The following is an 11,948-nucleotide window of genomic DNA, read 5'->3' as shown; positions in this document are numbered from 1 at the left end:
TTGTGGCGCGATTACAAGAAGGTTTACGACAGTTGTTAACAACATCGTTACCAAGGAAACCGAAGAAGCTAATAAGTTGGAGGCATGAACGAAAAACACAAATAGACCCTAAATAAAAAGGTTTAAATGCCTAATGTAGATGCTGTTAGTAGTCTGGGCTGTTTCCTGTCGCGTTAAAGCCATATGTGTCAGTTTGTAATTGATTCTGTTTATTCTGCTTTTTTATAGCATTAGCAAAGTAAGTTAGCTCGTTCGATAATTTGCTGACGTACCGAGCTGTTAAAAGCAACATACAATCCAGGTATAAAGAAACAAAGACGCGCGTTGTTTTTAAATTCTCAATATGATTGAGAATATCGATATTTCATAGGTCACAGTTAGGCAATTATTTTGAATTAATGCTGTGATAATCTCTGGTTTTATCTGGACTTTCTAAGACATGGAGGAGAATGAAACCGAAGAACTGAAAGCTTCAGTTAATGCAGTGGAGTTTATTCACGGCATTGGTAAGTCATTCTTTTTTATTTTTCATTGGTAAGTAATTTAAACATGATTATGATCAAATAAATGACGTTACTTTTAAAGTTTGCCTGTCTGAGATGCTATTTTAGGGTCAGGGGCCATCTGTTAATGGCATTAAGGTCCTTCACGTGCATAAAGTTGCACTGTATGCCTATTAATATATTTTATTTTATTTATTTTTATGTATAACTTGAACATATATATATATATATATAATTTGATTTACTATGATAAATTTGCAGGATGGAGGCTTTGTGCCAGTAGTGTGATAAAGCATGAAGCACTGACATCTAATGTTTCTGCAAGTATTTTCAGATCCACTAACTGTGATCACAATAAATGAATCTTCAATGGACTTCTAATTGCAAGCCACTTCTGCTGTCACTTATAGGATCCAGGGATCTGGAGGATTGTTTGTTTGCGGATTCACTTGTGACTGTGTCAGATTCGGGCAGGGAGCTGGGAGACTTCTCTGTTAGCGTCACCAAGGCGAGCTACAACGAGGAGCTTTGCTATCTGCTCCATGCCAACAGTCATGGAACGATCGATGACATTCCTTGTGGCACATCCATTGAAGGTCTGAATTATTTCTTCTCTTTATTATTTGTTAGTGAGAACACACATGGCATTTGTATCATTTTCTCAATCTTTTCTTAAAGTTTGTTAAACTCTGTGTTTGTTCCCTTGTGTTGTTGCCAGCCTACATATCCAGAAATCTTGAGATACTGGTAGAAAATCATCATGAATATGTAAAGGTATCTTTTCTATTGATTTAAAAGCAAAGTTTATGAAAAACTTAGGGTAGGTTCCGTGTAATTCAGTTTAATATTTTATAAACAATAAATGAAATGATCTAAATCGAAATGTAAAGCCACCCAAATCTGAGGTGTTGTAACATTCCAGCTGGAAAAGCAGACGGTGGACCGGAAGGTACATATTGTTAGACAGGATGATCAACTAGTGGTAAACAGGATCAACTCAGAGGTGAGTACTATGCTGCACTACATATGTTGAATACATATACTTAAATATGTGCAAAAAAAAAAAAGTATAATGAAATTTCTCATCTTTTAACTCCTTCTTTAGGGAGTGAAGATTCAAACCCTCACATTTCCATTGAGTTCTCTAAAAGGCTTTGTGTCTGAGGCGTCCAACTTCCTGATCCTGCGCATTCTGGCTCGGCAGAAGACTGTTCCAGAATACATGACGTTCCTGTCATTTGATTCAGATACAGTGCTTTCTAAATCAGTTTATGTAAGTCCAGGGAGATTATTGCTTATAGATCAACCCTTGGATGTTATTTCTAGGCGAAATCTATATGAACAGTACATGATTGAAGGTGGTGGACTGTTTATCATTTTTGCGTGATCCACTTGTTTGCTTCAGAGAGCACTTGGGTGGAAGAAGCAGATGATTGGGGAAGAGTTAGTCGATATCTTTGGGATTGAAAGGACTGTCTCCTCTGCAAAGGACTCCTCAGCAACTTGGCATTGCTACTTCATGCCTGATGGGTAGAATACTCTCTTCGTTTTATGCTAAAAAGGAAAACTTGTCATCGGTTTCTCATAAGAGTGGATGATAGCCGTTGATTAGCGTCCTTCAAACAAAACCAAAGCTGCCATACATAGTTGTTTACAAATGCAAAGCTTTTTTCAGCAGCTACAGAAATTTAAAAGATTTGACCTTTGTTTGAAAATTAACGTTGCCTAAAATACTTTACACTTAGGCATCTGGCAAGCAGAGTGCAGTTGGGCTCACCTGCAATTATGAAGCTTCTGCATTTGCCTTTCTTGCTCGATGGAGGTTTGAAGACTTTAACACTTTGCAGTCTGCTCCTTTGTGATCAGAAGTAATCTTTAAACTTTAAAGTAAAAAAAATTATGAATAAATCCAAAGGTTTTGCTTTTTTTTTTAGTGGAGAAAGACCACATTCCAGTGTTTGAGAAGAAGCCACTCATCTGGGAGGAAGATATGGAGCTTTACTCACAGTTTCTTGACAGAAAGGTGCCTATAACTGTTCATAAGCATTTAACTGATGCCATATATCACTCAATGATATCAGAAATATATATTTTGTGTGATAATTTATTGTTTAAAAAGACTTGTTAGTGGTTATTAAAATACACTGTCAGGTCCAAGCCCATGTTGAAACTCTGGGTTTCAAAATCTAATTTAAACCTGAAATTAAATTATTTTAGAAATTTGAGGAATTTAACACAAAGTACAATGTAAAATAAAGGTCAATTTTAAGCAAATTTTATATAAGCTAATTAGGATTCATTGTCACTCGTTTATGACACAGGAGGAACTCAAAGCGGACTACTCCTCCTACATCAGACAACACCCTGAGCTAAAGGCTTTAATGGCAGACTTCCTGCAGTTCCTGCTGTTGAGGAAACCTCAAGACGTCTTCTCCTTTGCTCGTGACTTTTTTGCACCCTTTGCATCTCAAAGTCCTTCAGGAAAATCACTCACAAATTGACAAATTAAAAAAAAAGTTAATTAACACGAACACATTGTGTGATGTAGCAGAGATTGAAAATAAAGGTTTTCTTCTAATAATGCCTTGGTATAATGACTATGCTTTTTTGGATGTACTGTAATAGTGTTTGATTCATATGGATGATCCTAATGTGAGAGACACTGTAGATTGGTAGTGCAGTAATAAAGAAATACTGCACAGAATGTTTGCCCATATAAAACAATACCTAAAACAGTAAACATTCTAGCGTGTAAAACATTCTAGCTTGTCTTGTCATATAACATAAATCATTTTAATTGAATTGTATATACTGATACATATAAACTCATAATACATATGTTTTTCTTCCGGTCTGTAAACTAAGTATTTCTTTAGAATTCCATGACTCGAAGGTAAAATTCCAGAATTATCCAACACATTTGTGAACACACCCTTATTTATGTCACTTCCTGAGTTCCTGTTTAAATTGAAGAGGCTGAAACTGAAAGTAAAAACGCGTTGGATTGGAAACAGCTTTAGCATGTAGATCAGGCTATATTGATTTTGGTACCACGACTGTTTACGTTGGTTTTATTTCACTTGGATGTTGTAAATTTAAAGGTAAGAGGATTTTTGAGCATTTTCGTTGATTGTTCGTTCGAGTTCAATTTCATGGATGTGTTTGTCAAAACTTAGTTTAGGTTTCGGTTGATTTTAGCTGTAGCATTGTAGCTCTCGACCCGACAAACAAGGTTTTTGGGTTGTTGACAGGAACTTACAAGCAGTGGCAGTAGTGTCGTAAAGTGTGACATTATAAACTTGATCTAAAACTAGTTTTTTATACTTGTTTAAATGTTGTCCGTATGGTATGTTGTCACATTTATCAAAAGTCCTATGTGTGTGTTTCTCTGTAGTTGTGTATATACGATCAAATGCGTAGTTCAAAACTTAGTATTTTAGTACTAAGAAGATAGTATTCTGTTTTCCAAACAAAAATGCCATTATCATATTTTCTGTGAACAAAACAAAAACACCGGAAGGATATTAACGCTGTATTCTCAGGACAGGGGTTTTTTTTTTTCATAAATGTTGGGTTGGGCAAGTTGAGACATGTTTTTGAACTTACGTTTATCAGAGTAAAAGTTCACAAATTGGTCTTTTTATTTTAAGGAATTAAATAATGAAAGAATTGGAATGGATTTAGAGAAGATGTAGCCTAGTTGAGAAGATGTAGCCTAGTTGAGAAGATGTAGCCTAGTTGTGAAGATGTTTTGAATCATGTAAATATTAAATAATAGCATATTTTCATGCATTTTGATAAAAAAGATTAGCAATTGGCATCACTGGATATTATAAATTAAAAATGTTGAGATATTTACAAATTAAATTGAATAATAAAGTTAAATTCATAAAGTTAAATTAAATAAATGAAAATAAATAAATCTTGATCATTTTGCCATTGACGAGCACTGTTAGACTGCTGAGGCAGACCGGCCTAAAAATGCAACTTATAAAGATTTTTTTGTCATCCTAAAAATAAATAGTCGTTTTTAATAGAGCTTCAACAGAACAGCTTCAAGAATATCAAATATTTGAGAGGCCGATTTGGTCGCGTATAATTATTGGAGGGGAATTGTCCCCCTCGATGTCTATGGTGGTTTCAGTCCTGTCACAAAGTATGGGCTTTCTAAGGTTGTTTAAAATGTTTTTCCTTTATTTCATTGACTTGCTATTTTACATTATGCAGCAGAATATGGATCCTCTGACGCTTCATGAGATTGACGAGAACCTGACAAGTGCTGATGTGGCCCAGCTGAAGTTTCTGTGCATGGACCTGATTCCCAAGAAGCGTTTAGAGACGGTAAGAGATGCCAAAGACCTGTTCCTGCGACTGGAAGAGCAAGCACTGCTTGATGACAAGCTACTTGTCCCTGAGCTTCTGATCACAATTGGGCGCCTTGACTTGCTTGTCATCCTGAAAACTTCGAAAGAGGAAGTGAATAGAAAACTGCCAGAACGTGACATTTCTAGTAAAGGTGTATCAGCCTACAGGTATGAAGAAAATTCCTTACCATCCGTATAGATGTAGATTACTACAATCAAAAATCCCCTCTTAAAGTGATTGTCTGATAGAGATAAGCACACTGACGTGCTCAACAAGATGCATAGAAGTCAAGAACACTTATCAATTTCAAATAGGTTTCTTGATGTCACAATGTCTGTGTCTTGTTTTGTTTTCCTCTTCACATCAGAAAGATGCTTTTTAAAATATCTGAGGACGTGACAGAAGAAAACCTTCGCTCCTTAAAGTTCCTTTTGGAACTTCCAAGAGCAAAACTAGGACCATCGGCTGTGAGTTTTATCTTAAGCCCTGAAGTTATAATGTTAGTGCAGATTGCACACAAATAATAAATTATTGTGAAAGTGGAATACGCTATTGCTGATAAAGAACTACTTTGACTGCAAAAAATAGCTTTGTAAATGAACATATTCTTTTTATATATATATATTTTATTTAATAAAAAAAATGGTCATTGTTAATTTTTTGTCTACACTTTACAGTAATTATGGGTTGCTCTTTAACCTGTTGTTTTATTTGAACCATACAGTCACTTCTAGATGTTCTGATTGAGATGGAAAAGCAGCAGAGGCTTGGGGAAGACAACCTCGGTGAACTTTACGGTATCCTTGAGAAATGTGACAAACAGCTGGCCTGTGGGATAGAGGAGTTCCAGAATATGGACAGAGACCCAGAACAAGGTTACTGATTAAATCAAATTAATTATCTATATCTGCTCTTCTCATTTATCCAAACATTAGACAAAAGGGAAATTTTTTTTATTTTTTTTATTTTTTCTAATAGGAGGCAGACTCCCTCTACAGGAAATGTCTAATAATGAACAACCGTCTTTACCCAATGTAAGTAAGCAAAATCTTTGCCTTAAAATATGCATTTAGATACACAAATCATTCTCATGATGTGGTTATCTGGGTCAGTGGCAGCTGGTGGGTTTTAAATTGTAGCGGTCTGGGGATCCCCTGCCAAGGATTTGTGTATTTATCTGTTTTGCTTAACTGCTTTAGAATGGTTGGTGTGTTAAACTTTAGACAGAAAATCTAAAGAAAATGACATGAAAATGAAAGGAATAACTGGTAATAATTTTTATTAACACTAAATCGTCCTTCTCCCATTTTTTTTTTACCTCAATATTTTGGGTAGGCTGTGCTTCCTTTGCCTCCCCCAATGAGCCGCCACTGATCTGGGTTTGATTCTTAAAAAAATCTAAAGCAGTGTTTCTCAACCAGAATTTATATTGACCTTCAAGTGGTGAGCCAACAGAGAACCAAATTTTGCGTAAAAATATATCAATATATGACGGTTTTCAAAAATGCTACGACAGTCATTTGTGTACAATATGTACAGCAAAGGAGAGAGAACGCACCCTTGTGGTGAGCCAGTAGATGTTACAGATAGATCAGAAAATTGGCCATTTACTCTGACTCTTTGTGTTCTGCCTGTAAGAAAGTCCAAGATCCAGCCAACAATACTACCTTCCAGACCAAAGGATTAGTAGATGAGGCTGAATAGTGTTGAAGGCAGATGAAAAATCAACAAACATCAATCTGACATGATTGTTTGGACTGTCAAGATGCTTGCAGATGTTATTCAACAGAGTTATGGTGGCATCCTGAACCCCTCTCTTGGACCTGTACGCGAACTGCAGGGGGTCCATCAGGTGTTCAGTAGTTTTCAGCAGTTCAGCTTTGATCAGTTTTTCCAGTGACTTCATAACTAATGAGGTCAGGGCTATAGGCCTAAAGTCATTTAATGATTTAGGATGTTTAGATTTACCAACAGGGACTATAGTAGACTGTTTCCACAGATTTGAGGCACCTTCTGATGAGACAAGGATAAATTAAAAATATAATAAAAAATCGGGCCTAATTGTTCAGCACAGTTGGAGAGTAATCGACTACTGATATTATCTGGACCAGCACTTGTTCTTATTTTACAGCGTTTAAAAGTTTTAACAACAGAATGTTCATCAAAAAGAGGAGAAACTTGTTTTGATTCCTGTGCTGTATTTCTCAGCGTCATTATTTCATTATTGAAAAAATGCTCATCGAATCTGGAGTAAAATTTGTTTAGCTCTTGTGCCAGGACCAGATCAGAGGTAAACCCATCTAATGAGACCCTTTTCTTTACATTGTCAGTCAAACCGACCATAGACCTGATACTGTCCCATGCTGAACCCATATTATTATTACTAAGCATGTCTTCTAGTTTTCTTTTATAAGATAATTTAGCTCTCCTAATTTCCCTTTTAATTTCCTTATGTACAGACATTAGCTCAGTAGAATCTCCCTGTTTAAAAGCCTGTTTCTTTTTATTTAGTAGCACTTTAAGGTGTCTGCTTGCCCAAGGTTTACTATTTGGGTAGGTTCTGACAGTCTTTACAGGAACAACTACGTCCTCACAGTAAGTTATCCATGAACTGACCACATCAGTGAGTTCGTGAATGTCTCTAGAGGATTCGATAAACACCTCCCAGTCTGTGCTCTCCAGACAGCCCTGGAGGGTGAGGGTGGCCTCTTCTGACCACACTTTGATGTTTCTAGTTGTCACCTTCCCCCTCTGAAGACATGTCCGATATAATGGAACCAAGTACACACAGTTATGATCAGCTGAGCCAAGAGGAGGGAATGAAATTGATTTATATGCATTTTTAATGGGCCCATAACACTTGTCCAAAATCCTGTTTTTCCTAGTGGGGCAAGAAACGTACTGATAAAAGCTCCTGAGAGATTTGTCCAATGAGCAATGATTAAAATCTCCTAAAACCAGGTTAGGAGCATCAGGAGATAAAGACTGAAGTTTATGCACAGACTGAGAGATAAGCTCTGAGGCGTTTTTTTTCATTCGCCTTTGGATGAACGTAAACGACAGTAACGAAAATCTGTGGGAATTCTCGTGGCAAATACATAGGGCGCATGGACAAAGAAAGCAGCTCCACGTCCTTGGTGCAGAGTCTCTCTCTCACTATAACATTTTTACACCAACGTTCATTTATGGACGCGCATACTCCACCTCCGCATGATTTCCCGGTAGTCGTGGACGATCTGTCGGTGCGAAACGGGATCCCAAACCCGTCTATAACTAAATCACCGTCAGCGTCCCTTTCCCCGAGCCAGGTCTCTGAAAAGGCCAGGATACAGGCATCTTTGAATGCGTGTTGATGGCGAACAAGAGCCTGGAGTTCGTCAGTTTTATTTCGGAGAGAACGGGCGTTGGACAGGATAATTGAAGGCAGGGGAATGCGAGACGGATGTTGCCGTCTCATTCGCTCCCGCACCCCGCCTCTTCTTCCTCGCCTCCTTGGCCTCCGTTCTGGAGTAGACAATAGAATGGCAGTCCTTTATTTGGGTGGTTGAGAACCACACATCTACAGCTTATATCAGCAATCAATATTTTCACATAAATTAACATTCTTGAAATGAAAAGCCTTTGAAAATTATTGACCAGTTAATAATAGTTGTAATAGTAGAGTGCAATGATAAATATACTGCAATTGAATGCATAATAATTGTTTCTCTTCCCTCCACATCTTGCCGTCAACACAGCAAAGGAACATAGTGGATGGACGTGAGTTATATATGTAATACAATTCTGAACATTAATGGTCTTTTTAAATGTATCTATCTCTAACCTTATACGCTTTTCCTTAGGGAGAAGACTCTCTTCTGTTTGCTCGGTTTTCACCGATTCAGACACTCCACCCAAGGTAAAAAAGACAATGACTTTTTATTCTTAATTGTTTCATTGTTAAATTATAATTGAATGCACCATTACTATAGATGTTTAGTTCTATAGTTTCACACTCCTATGTAAATCACAAACAAATGCTCAGCAAGCAACACTTCTGGGTTCTGGTGAAGAGCTGTTTTATGTTAGCGCTTCATTCAAATTGAACTGAAAATGAACAAAAAGTTGTGTGGGAGGGTTTGAAACGCACTGTTTTCAAACGATAAGGATTATTTTATCAGGATTGTTGTATCAGTACACATCCAGGATTTCACATCAATTATGATTAATTTATGGATCAAGGTCATTATCATCGACTGTTTTAATATAACCCAATACTCCCACAGCTGATAGATTTGAACTTTTTCATCAAGGCATAGCACATACTCTAGTAACAAAAGGCTGTTTTTCATTTCCATAGTTCCACCGCTGAGACAAATAGGATTTAACAATGATCTTCTATGAATCAGATGTGTGTTGTGTACTGGCTATTTGTGTAATATGTAAATAAATGTCATTTTAATGTGATTTGCTTTGCATTCATGTAGTCAGATGAATATTATACCATGACTCAGCGGCCTCTTGGATACTGTCTTATCATCAACAACTACAGATTTAAAGAAAATACCCCATACCGCAACCGAGAAGGCACTGAGAAGGACAAAGGTATTTTGAGTATTAATCCTTTTTTTATCTCATACGTATTATTCCTTAAAATTGTGATTTCTAAATGAACACTTTCTCTCTCTATTTCTGTAGATGATCTTTTTAGTTTATTTGAGAGAATGCATTTCACGGTTGAGGTGCGGGACGATCTGCTGGCCTCAGATATAAAAGACGTGATAAAGGAGTTTGCAGAAAAGGATCATACTAAAATGGGCGCTTTTGTCTGCTGTGTCCTCTCGCATGGAGAGAAAGGCGCGGTGTTGGGCACAGATGGTAAACCGGTTGAAATCCATGAACTCACACTGCCTTTTGCTGAATGCCCCACACTAGCTAGCAAGCCCAAGCTTTTCTTCATTCAGGCCTGTCAGGGTAATGAGGGCCAGAACGGTATATTGACAGCAGATGGACAAGTGAACGATACAGAAGAAGGAACACTTGACGAAGATGCTTATAATCCTGCACTGCGCAAGGTTCCCATTAAAGCTGATTTCCTAATCGGAATGGCCACAGTAGAGTACTACCAGTCTTTTCGCCACACTAAAGACGGGTCTATCTATATCCAGGAGCTCTGTAGACAGCTGCAGATCTGCCCCAGGTGAGTTAAAAACATAGAGGACTCATTCATGCCTTGGATGAAAGATATACACATGACTTCTTAGATGTGCCTTTGCTGGGTCTGTATAAAGTCATGTTCCAGTTCTGTGATGTTTACTTTGCAGTCTTTAGTTTCCACCAGTCATCCCATCTATTTCCACCAGTTTGACCCATTTATGCAGATTAAGAAATGCTATTCATACATGCACTTCCATTCAAAAGTTTGGCATCCGTTTTTGTTTTGTTTTAAAAGAAATTTATATTTTTATTTAGCAAGGACATTATGAAGGACACAAGGAATTATGTTCTTTGTGATTCGAGGGAAAATGATTCGGCATTTCCAAAGAATTTTTTCTGCTTTTTCTGATAGAAACGAGGATATCTTGTCCATTCTGACAAAGGTAAACCGTGAAGTGAGCACCAAAGTTTTGAAAGGCTACAAGCAGATGCCTGAACCTCGATATACCCTCACCAAGAAGCTGGTTCTTCCCTTGGACTGAAGCTACTGATTGACTTTGGTATGACTGGATTTACGCTGGACAAGTTTACATTATTCCGTTGCTCAGAATCTATATTAATCTTTCAGGGAGGATCGAGGCACTTTGGTACTACAGATTATTGATCTTGCTATCTCTTAGAGTCTGGTCTTAATTATTAAATAAGGTTATGAGATTCAGTTGACTCCACATTCAGTCGACTCTGAGTTATGGAAATTTGGTTGTTTAACCATATAGCCTAATGCAATTTAAGAGTAAAAACATTTATATTTGTTAACGGGCACAATTATTTTTTTTAAATATGTAATGTGATTTCTATACCAGCAGTTTAAATAATTTAGTTTTGAATGCTATTGTAAATGCAGATCTATTGATGTTTCTGAAAGAACTAAAAACCGAGAGAGTTTAAAGTTGTTAAAGACTTTAAAATGGTAGGAAATAACTGATGTATAGAAAATAATAAACTAATTAGACATTCAAGTGTCATTTATTTACCTTTTTTTAGTTTTCGCCTGCAATTTTAAGCATGTCATTTCTTTTTCTTAGATTTAAAAAGGGAGAGTTATTTTTAGGGCCTAATCCCTGAAAGGGCCGAAGGCCCTATTGTTTTCCTTAGGATTCTTTATTATTATTTTTCTGTCAACCTTTCGGGCCCTTAACATGCTCGAAAACTCTTGAAACTTTGCACATAGGCGTGGTAAGGAAAGACCCTTTATACTTGTGAGAGGCTCATATGAGGTGTTTTTGGGTGTTTCTCCCTCATATCTGCTTCGAGGTCTTGATTGTGGAATTTATTTGAGGTTTAGAATCCATTATTCCTGTAATTCTTTTGTCTTATATGAATTTAATAAAGAACTCTGTCTCATCTTCTGTCCAAACATACCGCGTTATCTACGTCAGGTGACCTGGAAATGCGCAAAAACAGTTTCCATTGCAGTTTTGCGCTTGTCTGAAGTTTAAAATCATTGGTTACCCGTAAGCCAATCACATAAGGTTTGGTTATGACGTGTGTTAAACGCCGGCTCAGCCGCATCGAACTTCCACTGTAAACACATGTATGATGCGAAAACAAAACCATAGAGCGAAATACCAGAGTGAACATGGCTGTGAACGACTTTTGCAGATTATGTGAAGTAAATCTATGCATCCATGGTACAATCAGCGTCTACGTCACGGCTCTCAGCCCGCCCTCTGTTCGTTGATTGGCCGGCTGTTTTGAGGCCGGAGGAAAACTGGGAGATAGGTCGCTATCTCAGACTGAGTACAGAAGCGAACTGAAATTGAGCGGAAGTACGAAGTCTGACGTAGTCAAGCTACATTTCGGGGGCGGATTGCTTGAATTTATTTTACAAAAGCACAATGTTGTGTTTTATTGCGAGTGTACACAAATATAAAGTAAACACTT

At 37.2% G+C, this 11,948-nt stretch overlaps 2 protein-coding genes across 5 annotated transcripts; both read left to right on the top strand.

Moving 5' to 3' along the window:
* The first annotated feature begins 42 nt into the window (after positions 1-42).
* Positions 43-3,086, top strand: catip (ciliogenesis associated TTC17 interacting protein). 2 transcript variants are annotated; one of them, XM_082136980.1, is made up of 10 exons: positions 44-301; positions 438-506; positions 914-1,099; positions 1,222-1,277; positions 1,426-1,506; positions 1,609-1,776; positions 1,909-2,033; positions 2,249-2,325; positions 2,438-2,526; positions 2,825-3,086. In XM_082136980.1, exons 2-10 carry the CDS (start codon positions 440-442, stop codon positions 3,002-3,004), a joined length of 1,029 nt encoding a protein of 342 aa, XP_081993106.1. In that variant the 5' UTR covers positions 44-301; positions 438-439; the 3' UTR covers positions 3,005-3,086. The 2 variants fall into 2 exon arrangements, with proteins under 2 accessions (XP_081993107.1, XP_081993106.1); XM_082136981.1 differs by having other exon boundaries at positions 43-506.
* A 364-nt stretch (positions 3,087-3,450) lies between these two features.
* Positions 3,451-11,410, top strand: casp8 (caspase 8, apoptosis-related cysteine peptidase; the record flags this gene model as incomplete). Of its 3 annotated transcripts, none has more annotated exons than XM_082136914.1 (10): positions 3,451-3,604; positions 4,731-5,035; positions 5,236-5,335; positions 5,593-5,743; positions 5,847-5,902; positions 8,606-8,627; positions 8,711-8,766; positions 9,335-9,452; positions 9,546-10,047; positions 10,417-11,410. In XM_082136914.1, 9 exons carry the CDS (start codon positions 4,737-4,739, stop codon positions 10,544-10,546), a joined length of 1,434 nt encoding a protein of 477 aa, XP_081993040.1. In that variant the 3' UTR covers positions 10,547-11,410. The 3 variants fall into 3 exon arrangements, with proteins under 3 accessions (XP_081993040.1, XP_081993041.1, XP_081993039.1); XM_082136915.1 differs by having other exon boundaries at positions 3,470-3,604; positions 4,734-5,035; XM_082136913.1 differs by lacking the exon at positions 3,451-3,604 and having other exon boundaries at positions 4,725-5,035.
* Positions 11,411-11,948: the final 538 nt, after the last annotated feature.

The sequence above is a fragment of the Leuciscus leuciscus genome (assembly GCF_965113295.1).
Source record: "Leuciscus leuciscus genome assembly, chromosome: 14".
NCBI classification, from domain to species: domain Eukaryota; kingdom Metazoa; phylum Chordata; class Actinopteri; order Cypriniformes; family Leuciscidae; genus Leuciscus; species Leuciscus leuciscus.
This window is presented reverse-complemented; position numbering and strand designations above follow the sequence as displayed.